Source organism: Mus caroli, chromosome 19 (genome assembly GCF_900094665.2).
Source record: "Mus caroli chromosome 19, CAROLI_EIJ_v1.1, whole genome shotgun sequence".
Taxonomy (NCBI): domain Eukaryota; kingdom Metazoa; phylum Chordata; class Mammalia; order Rodentia; family Muridae; genus Mus; species Mus caroli.
Window position 1 is genome coordinate 25,044,782 of NC_034588.1, and position 10,052 is coordinate 25,054,833.

A 10,052-nucleotide genomic window follows, 5' to 3' on the forward strand; every position below is an offset into this window, starting at 1 on the left:
GGGAAAGGGAGGGAGGGGAGGGAAAAGAGGGAGGGGAGGGAGGGGAAGAGAATCACATATGAACATTCCTAAAGCACAATGCTGTCTCTTGAAAAAGAATCTTTTTAATCTAGTAATATACAAATGACTAGAAAAATTCACATATATTGTCTTGAAGATAAATAAAATAATTTACTAAAGTACAATAAACATTTTAGTAAAGTAATAAAATATCTATCCTTAAGGAAGTATATGTACACTGTACAACCACGCAGCAGAAAAGGAACAAGATGCAGGAGAAGCCATACTGCTTTAGCTACTTCCCTCCTTCTAGAGTCTGTGTCCCTACACATCTATACCCACTAGGATTTCACAATGCAGTAAAGCATGAGAAGTATGGAAGTTACTGGTACTTAACAGGAACAGAAGGTTTAAATGTGGACGGTTCTTGCTCCCCCTCTTCAAGACCCGTTCTTTTTCCTCCACAGCTACAGTATGAAAGGAAAAATTTTTTTCTAGACAAGTTCCCTTTGCAACCTTATCCTCCAACTTTCAATCCTCCTGCTTCGACTTCCTGGATCCTTGGATTGCAGGTATATGCCATTGAACACAGCTTGAAGAAACTTAACAAGCAAAGTGTCTCTGAACTGATATGGCACAGGGAAGGGAGGGAGGGAGGGAGGGAGGACAGTACTAACTCAGAGTGCAAAAAGTCACTTTAGAAATAATGGTTATACTAAAATATACACATATGCTACTAAACATACAAATCCAAATGAAGTCCAGAAACTTGAATATGCTTATATTAACCAATTAAAATATCATTCAAAATAACTTTTAAATTATAAGAATAGCAATCTCTTTATCTTTCACACACTTCTCTGTTAAGCTGGTGAGAGTTGTGATACAGCAGAATATATGTTCTTTCCTAAGTATAAAACTGTTTCCTCCCTTAGCGCCTGCCTCTCCCCACACCCTCCCACCCTGTCCTCTGTCTATCCACACACTGGGAAAATTATGTCCTGTTTTAAATATCTCACTGGTGAGCAACAGGAGCCCCAACTGTCAGACACTTGTCTGGCACACATACTTAGAGAAGCTGGTTCCAGCAGGAGCTCAAGCTGTGAGGCTCAGCTCACTCCTATGTGGGTGAGGAAATCAGAGCACTTGGCCACCAGTCTCTAAAGAAACCACCAAAATGGGAGAACTTTGAGACCTTGTCATAGGCATAGTTATTAAGCTACCACTGGGCCTGGGGTTTTCTTTGTTGCTCTCCTCAAAAGAAACTACAAGTAAGTAGAATGTGAGATTTTTTGAAACCACAGATAAATCACACACTAGTTCCTAGCTCTGTGTCAGTAGCACGCCTCTGTCTTCCCAGGTTAATCTTGCCATGGATTCATAGGTTGCAAAAAGTTTGCAAGATCACATTGTCTCACTGTTTATCTGACAGATGGAGAAACTGAGCCCCACACTAGCTTACAGTTTCAGACAGCAGCAAACTGGGGACCTTTGTCATCCTCTTCACAAGCCTCTGACCACACGTTGCTTCCCAGTCTAGTAACACTGTTTTCTTTCTTCTCTATCATTGCTGAACGTATCTGTTTCCTCTCACTTTTACTCAGGCTTCTTTGCTTCACTGTTTTAATGTTCCTGGTTAAGCTTTTACTAATCCCATACTTATATTTTTGCCTAAGGGAAATATAAGAACCCTTGGGAATCCCTGACCAAGTACTATAAAATAACAGCAGGCAATACTGACTGGCCATAACTCCTTCTATAAAAGAATACTTGAGTTAAGAGTCACCATAGGTATGGGAAACTGTGCAAACACATTAATTTTGGATTGGTCTAGTCATTTAACCCTTAAGTACTTTGCCAGAGGCGAAGTAAGAAATCTTTTACATAAAAAATACTCAAATTACATCACTAATACAATAAAGTTACATTTCTGTTCAAGAAGGTAGAAATTGTCAAGAAAATAATAATGTTTGAGAGTGATATAGTATATCCATTTTCCATTTAAGTCACACTTCCTAGCCTTCTTCCAAGGTTCCTTTGAAAATCTATCACATCTGAACTGAGCACAGTGGCAAGGCACAAGTACCATCACCATATCCAGGAAACTGAGGCAAGAGGGTCATGAATTGGGGGCTGGCCTGGACTACACAGTGAAGAAATAAATCATGTTTTCATTTAAGATTATAACTAAATCACTCTAAAATGAGAAACCACTTTATTAGTCAAATTGCTCAGAAAATAGAAATACAGTTATTCAATACAAACTATCAAACAACAATGCTACTTAGGACAGCCAACTTGAAAATGTTATTTGAAACTTTTTAACATCTAAAAAGATCAAAAGATGGGATTTTCTTGTGTAAGACTTCATATTTTAAGTTACCTGGGTAACGTTACAAAGTTACAGCTTAAGTAATGTTAGCAAATTATTCATCAATGCCAAATAAGTGTATCAGTGGTAGTCTTACTCTCCTTAGGTGCTGAGCAGTAAGATATAAAATTGTAGAATAACTGCTAATGAATTCATGTTTTAAAACGGTCTATTATTTACTGTCATTACATTTAAAGATGGTATGTAGCATTAAGTTGACAAAAAGAGCTCCAGATGTTTTCAAATACATTCATGTGTAGCATGTGAAGAGAAAATATAAATGGAACAATGAAATCAACAATGGAAGAATGGGAGATAATGAAATGTTACATCATTATTTCTTAATACAAAAATCCCTAGGCCAGAAAAGTCATGTAAACCCAGTAAAAGGAGTCCATTATAAGCCCGTGGTGTAAAACTAAGACATGGCTTTGGAATAGCATTAGTATGATTTAAAAAAAAAAAACTGATTATCAGGTGGTAATCCAAGCCTCTGTTGATATCTTGGTTTTTATTTTTTTTTTAATGAGTAAAAGAGATTAAATATTTAATGACAGCAGATTAGGGGGAAATATTGCAAAACTTAAGTCCTATAACAAAGGGATGGCTAGATGGTCATATCAAAATGATTCTTAAGTAACAAAAGTAGGAAACTTTTTTTGGAAAAAAACTATTTTGGAAACATTGTGTGGAGAATTCTCAACAATTCCTCATTGAAACACCCAACAGGCATTAAACATGCATTCTAAAGACTTCACAACATACAGTACAAGAATTTATCTCTTTGAAGTTGCATAGATGTCAGAAGCTAGGCAGATTGAGTCCTGACTATTCAGATGAGAAAACTGAGTCTCACTGAAAGCAGCTAACTTGTCCACAGTCACACAGTTAATAAGATTAACTGAACTCTGACTAAAGCCGGTATGTACACTTAGCCTGTAACAGGGTGTCCCATTCACTTATTAATACTCTAATACAAATTACTTTCTCAACTTTCACTACATATACTTTGATGTGAAATCTAGACTTCAAGTACAAAGCATTTTAATACATCCACAAATACATTTAAAACCTCAGTGGCATAAAATGACAAATTACATAGAATTTTATCTTTTCAAGAAAAATGACTTAACTATTGTAGTAAGACCCATATGTGTTTGTGGGGGGTGCTACTCTCTTTTGAAGTTCTAGGATCAAGGTGTTCCTGCATACAAATTGTTTCAGTTTCTAGTTACTTTTCAAACCTAGAACAATTAACCATTGTAGCTGAGTTGGGAGAACAGTATATCATTACCTAGACTTAAGTTTTTACACTGTACCTATCCTTTCCCAAGCATCCTTGAAGAAAATACTTAGGTTTTAAAATTTGTCAGAGCATTTACTACTTAAAATTATATTTAAAAAGGAAGAAACCACTCAAAAGATGGAAAATGGAACTTAAAAAGAGTCACAGGGTAGGAGAGATGGCTCAGTGTGAAGAGCATGTGTTGCTCTTGCAAAGGACACAGGTTCAGCTCCCAGCAACCACAGTTCCAGAGCATAAGAGTGAAATATCTTCATTTGACCAATGTATACAACTTTAGCACAAAGTGCTAACATTAGACTGGACCAAGGCTAAGTTCTCAGGGATCGGCTCTATAGTTCATTACTGGATCTGATTTGTTACATATTACTACACATATTCTCTCTATATAGACAGATTTTCCCAAAAAAACTACCAAGGCAAGCAGTATATTAAATGTTAAACTTTACAGAAGTAACTGAGATGCTTATATGCAATAAATAACTAAAATTTTCTTTACATAACAGTTCCAATCAATTCACGTTTTAGTGAAAATAATCTTACATTGCAAACAGCACAGCACCCTCTGGTGTATCTATTATAAGATATATAAAATTCCCACAAATAAAGGGATAAAATTTTAAGTCAAAAATAAACCTTAGAAATCAATAGGGTGATTGTTTCTGAATTTATTCCAGTTCATATATTTAACATGTATAAACAAAAACAATTTTCATTTTAAAATATCACTATTTTATAGCAACTGAATGTCAAAAAAATTTGTTTCAATTTTAAAATGCAAATAATGCATTTTTCCAATTATAACTTATGATAATGCTATAAAAAAATCCTTGAGGTATGGAATGACAAAGTTTAATATATTATTTATTATGTAAGCTAAATTTCATTTTATTTAAGCCCACATACACACACACACACAGAGGTGTGTGTGTGTATAAACTGGTGTGTGTGTGTGTGTGTGTAAACTGTTATGCTGCTATACTTTTTCTGAATTCAAAGGCAGTTTGGCATTATTTATAAGAATGGATAGATAGGTGTTTAGTAAATGAATCTATCATTTATACAGTTTGAAAATAGAGTGATATTCACAAACAAGAACTAGTGATTTAGGTTAAAACATAGAGCACTTCAAAGACTAGCAATGCTCAACTTTTGCATGTAAAAAGAACCCTCTTCCTGTGAAAATAATAAAAGGATGATACAACTAACTCAGTAAGATGCCACCTGCTTTAGACAGCTCTGTGAACCTCTGCAAGTTCCAAAACAATGCAGGAAAAGGGAGACTGACACCTGTTTCAAGCAGCCACCTGTCTCTAACAAGCTAAATTTAGTCAAATCCACTTAATCTTGGTTTTCCAAAATAAGGGGACACTATGCACCTGTGAACAGAAAAGAATTTTAAACTCTATTTTGTGATGACAAGTGGGAATATATACCAGAAGAATTAAAGAGTTAAGGCAAATGATTCAGTGGGGCTAACTATTTTTAATGTAACTGCAAATGAATAGAGGATACTTAACCAAATGCTCAACATAAAAACAAATTAGCAAACTTCATAATTTAAAAGTTGATGCATTTCTTATTCTTGTTTCTTATAGTCTCACTAAAAGAATCACTAAGCCATACTACTTGACTATTTAGGTACAAAGTTAACCCTTCCCACATATCTGATATCATTATCCATCCTTCTAAGCATGTGCAACCTGAAATTTTTTGCTTTTCAACTGTTTGTTTAAAAAAAGTGCCTCAATTAACTTGTAAGTTTTTAAAAAAGATTTCTCACTATCTCACTTATAAGCTATAAACCTGTGAGTATCTCCACAGGATACAAGATTATTTGAATATTGGATAAATAATGCAATATTTTAGACATTAGGCATAAGACTCTCACACCATGGGAGCACTGTGAAATAATGGAGAGCTTCTAGGAATGCATTAATTTCTTATACACATATAAATTTACTATGCCTATTCTCTATACAGTTTAGTAGAATTGTGTAATAGACAATCATATATGTGAACTTTGTACACTGGATATAATTTTAAAAGACAGAGATAGGCATCATGGCATACTCTGAGCTACAAATATTCAGCTACTCAAAACATTATTTCACATGTTTAATTTCAAAGCATGATTATGTTCACAGATTTCTGTTAGTCTAAAACACTGAAAACAAAGAATGTCAATGCATAGTACAGTCCCTCCTAGAAAAAAATAGCACAGAAAAAAAAAGTCGAGCTAAATGGTACTTAACTTTGTATTTAATTTTAAAGATAAATTGTTATAATTCTAAGTTAATCAATCCATTAAACTATTTTATTTTAAAGCATCTCTAATATCAACTCTTAAAACACAAAGATTTGCTTTAAATGGACAGGCTACTTAACATAATGCAATGCCACATTTGCTTTCAAATTAACTTGTGAATGGAAAAAACTAAACACATGCTTGATGAGTGAAATGACTCTTAAACACTCTTGGACACGACAAATAAAAATATTAATCTAAGACATTTTAATATATACAATCTACTCAGCTGAAACATATGTAAATGCCATTAAGATCTAAAACTGTCCCAAGACAGCAAAACTCCTTTTAACTTCAGACCCAAGAGCTTCACCATCGAAAAGTGTTCAGGCGTTAGACACTCATCTGAACAAAAAAGAGGAAAAGAAGAAAAAGAAAAGATGAAAAGAAAAAAAGAAAAGAAAAGAAAAGAAAAAATAAAAGTTAGTATTTGAAATGTGCAAAGACAGGTTGGGAATGGATGAATAACTATTAAGAATGCTGAGAGATCCAAACAGACGTCTTTCAGAATCAAATATCAGCTTCATTTAAAATAACAATCATACGAAAATGAATTGAAAAGTAAGGTTTTTCCCAATCCCCCAACTCTTACTTGTTTTACAAAATATTAGCCTTAATGGCATTATAATTACTCAACCTCTCCATTGACAATCTCAAGAATAATTAATACTGTCACATTATTCACAGGCTGCTGTCAGTTAAATCAATAAATGTTTGCTGTTGGAAAGATTATTTAAATAAGCACTTTAAAATATGAATTGGAAATTTCAATGTGCCACTATAATAGTACAATCTATTTGTTTTAGCTCACAATCATCATCAATTTTTTCTGATAACCTATTAATTGTTATGCTGAAAATGAGCAAATTAAAGATCTGCAAAACCAGGTTCTAATCAAGAAGATACTACTTCAGAACTGGTAAGTATTCAGATCTACAAGGGCAACTATTTTCTCTAAAGAAACACTTTAAAAGGAAGTTTTTTTTTTCTTCTGAACAGGTTTAAATCATTGTCCAAAGAAAACCAAAAAGTCAACAAAAAAGAATATGTTAAGTACACACATGCCTAGATCTTAACAGCCACAAAGAAAGTGAAATATACACACGTTTCAAGTTGAGAAGCTTCATACATTCTTTATGAACAACTTGACTTCAATTTCAACTCTCCAAGGGAAAGGAATAGAGATGAAGATGGGAGGAAAAAAAAAAAAAAAAAAACTCTCAAAGTACCATAACTGTCACAAATAGCGTTGTGAACTGAGTTCTCACAAAGCTTCCTTATATCCTTTTCCTGTTCATCACAGACAAAGTCTAAACCACAATGAAAATTGTTAACACTCTCCTGTGGGGAGGGAGGTGCATCAAAGTGAAACAGAACCTCAGGACTACCCCTCCCATCTCCACATGAAGGATAAAGCGCTGTCAGTAGCCACTAACCGAAGTAGCACAGATGCCCTGCATCCGGTTTAAATCACAAGCACACACACACACACACACACACACACACACACACACAAACCCGAAAAGGGGAGGGGGGAGAGAGAGAGGAGAGGGAGAGGAGACAGAGGAGAGACAAGAGAGGAAAGAGAAGAGAGACAGAGAAACAGACTTAAAAAAAAAAATCTCTCAAGAGCAGCAGAGGCCCCCTAGTTTCAATGTGTGTGCAAAGGGGGGCGGGGGGGGGGAGAAGACTGCTGAATGGATATTAAGACTGTTTGCAGCACAAAGAAAAATACAGTTTTAAAAGAAAAAAAAGAATCCCGTGAGGCCAGTGATGGTCAAATAAGTGCAGTCCGTTCAGCAGCAGGCACAGAGGGACCGAAACGAAGGGAGCGGGCTTCGGGAAAAGTTCACCAAGGTACCAGGATAAAAATAACAAAACCCCCAACAAGGCCCCGCAAGTGAACAACAACCACCACAGCGCAGCACCTTTTGGGGACCCCCCTGCTCACTGCTGTCTATTTCGATTTGGAAAGCAGCAGCCACCAGGCAGCTTTGCAAAGCAGCGAATTAAAGAAAGAGAGAGGGAGAAAGCGAAGCCCTTCTCTCCACCTGCCCCTCCTCCTGAGCGCCCGCGGACCTGGGGGGACGCTCCAACACCCGCGACGGACAGCGGCGGCTTCCTAGCCCGCTCGCCCCGCAGCCCCGGCTCCCGCTCCATCCCCGAGCGCCGAGGCCGGGCGGGCAGGCGCGCGGCGCCCACACCCCCGAGCCCGCCGCGCGCGGGTCCATTGTAAACAAGCCCCCGGGACCGAGCCCCTCAAGCGGCCGCAGCCGGTGTCAGGAGGGAGACCCCGCACAGCCACGCTCGCTCGCACACACGAACACACGCACGGACACACACGCTCCCACACACATGTAGAGAGACCGAAGAATATTCACCTTGGCTGTGGATTATTGTGGTGTTGTTGGTGGGTGATGGAGATGGTGGTGGTGGGGAGGAGGAGGAGGAAGAGGAGGAGGAGGAGGAGGAGAGGAGTAGTTGTTGTTGATGGGTAACAGTCGCCAGGACTACGGTGACTATGGCGCTTGATTCACAAGGCAACGGTTGCTATAACTCACAAAAGAGAGAGAGAGGGAGAGAGAGAGGGAGCGAGGGAGAGGGAGACACTCGCGCGGGGAGGGGCGGGGGGNGGGAGGAGGGGAGAGGGCGGGCCCGAGAGCGCCGGAAGAAGCGGCTTCGGCGCCGTGACTGACAGCTCGGAGCCCGGGCGGGGGGCTGCGGTCGGGATTCCGACGTCGGTTTTTCCCCCGAGGTGCGCTTAAGACTTGGCGGGCCCGGGGTCAGGGCGAGTCTGCCTGGAGGAACGGGACGGCGGACGCCGGGGAAAGCTGAGGGTCTGGAGGCCAGGGCTACTTTCTGTCAAAGGAGCCCCGCCTGCCTCTGCCGCCAACTCTGTGCCCAGCCGCCCCGCAGCCGCGAGAGGAAAAGCGCGAAGCCAGGGGAGGGGGAGTGACGACGGAGCCAACACTGTGTGAGACGCGCGCTAGCGCGGAGGCAGACCCCGCTTTGAAGAGCGGGCTCCACCCCGGGACGTACGTCATTTCCTGGGCGGGCCCAGCTAATGTCCCGGATGTGCTGCGCTCCTCCCCTCTCGCTCCTCTCTTCCCCCCGCCCCTCTCCGGCTTTTTTTTTTTTTTTTTTTCCTCCCCTCCCTCTCCGTGGTCGCCAGTGTGGTGTTTCCCGGTCGGTCGTTTATGCCTCGCGGGTGATCCCTTTCCCAGACTCTCTGCGGCCGGCGCGGGCCTCCCGGGTCTTGGCTGTGCCCTCCCCTCCACCGAATTCCGCTTTCTCGCGCCTCCCGAGCCCGCGGGGTCCTGAGGAGCGCGGGCGGCGGGGTGTGAGCGGTGCTCCCGCCGCCATCTTAGGGAGCGAGAGCCTGGGCGCGCGAACGGTGACCCATCTCGCTCGGCGCGGCCGCTACCTCCCTGCGGAACCGAGACGCCAAGTTAGCACCCAGCAGGACCGGGAGGAAGTGCCAAGGGGAAGGGGAATTCGAGCTTTCCGAGGATGAGGGTCCCTACAGGGGTGGGTTAGACCTTTCAGAGTAGCTCTCCGTAGGTCCTTAAGGGCTCACCCCTTTTAGAGTTGACGGGATGGATCCCAGCTAGACCCATCGCCCTATTAGCTGGCATCGGTTTCTTAACAGCCTGGGGGTAGCTTGTTCTTGAGCTGTTTTGGACACAGGAACGGCTTCTGTCCATGGAGAACATTATTAGCACACAACCTGGCACCTCAAACTCGAGTTGATAAGGCACAGCTTCTGATACCTCATGGTTCAAGCATATTCGTCCAATTCTCCTCATACTGGAGTCCAGCAGGCACGTGCCCCCGGGCCCGCCAATACCCAAAATCTCCCAACATTTGCAGCTAAGCAGCTTATCCAAGACAATAACATACTGGAAGTAGAGCCTTAAGAAGTCAGTTCTCCTCTTGAGGCTTAATTTTTGCACCGGCACATGAGGGATTTGGGCCAGCATGAGTTCACTGTTAAAATAAGGCTGAGCTCTCTTTCTGTGCCCCAGACCTTGTGCTAAGTGTTTTACATACATTATCTCATTTAATCCTGA

The 10,052-nt window shown here is 40.7% G+C and overlaps 1 protein-coding gene across 6 annotated transcripts in view; it reads right to left on the reverse strand.

Annotated features, from left to right (window-relative positions):
- Rfx3 (regulatory factor X3) overlaps nt 1-8,548 on the reverse strand; it is a 252,375-nt gene extending 243,827 nt beyond the window's left edge. The window contains exon 1 of one of the 6 annotated variants that reach the window (XM_029472433.1): nt 8,364-8,417. Coding sequence is in view for 1 of the 6 variants with exons in the window: in XM_029472429.1 (XP_029328289.1) it covers nt 7,088-7,113 (26 nt within the window). In the remaining 5 variants the exon portion in view is untranslated. Of the gene's footprint in view, nt 1-7,087; nt 7,155-8,363 lie in introns of those variants that run through there. The other 5 variants (XM_029472432.1, XM_021151614.1, XM_029472430.1 and 2 more) reach the window with 5 other exon arrangements.
- Nucleotides 8,549-10,052: the final 1,504 nt, after the last annotated feature.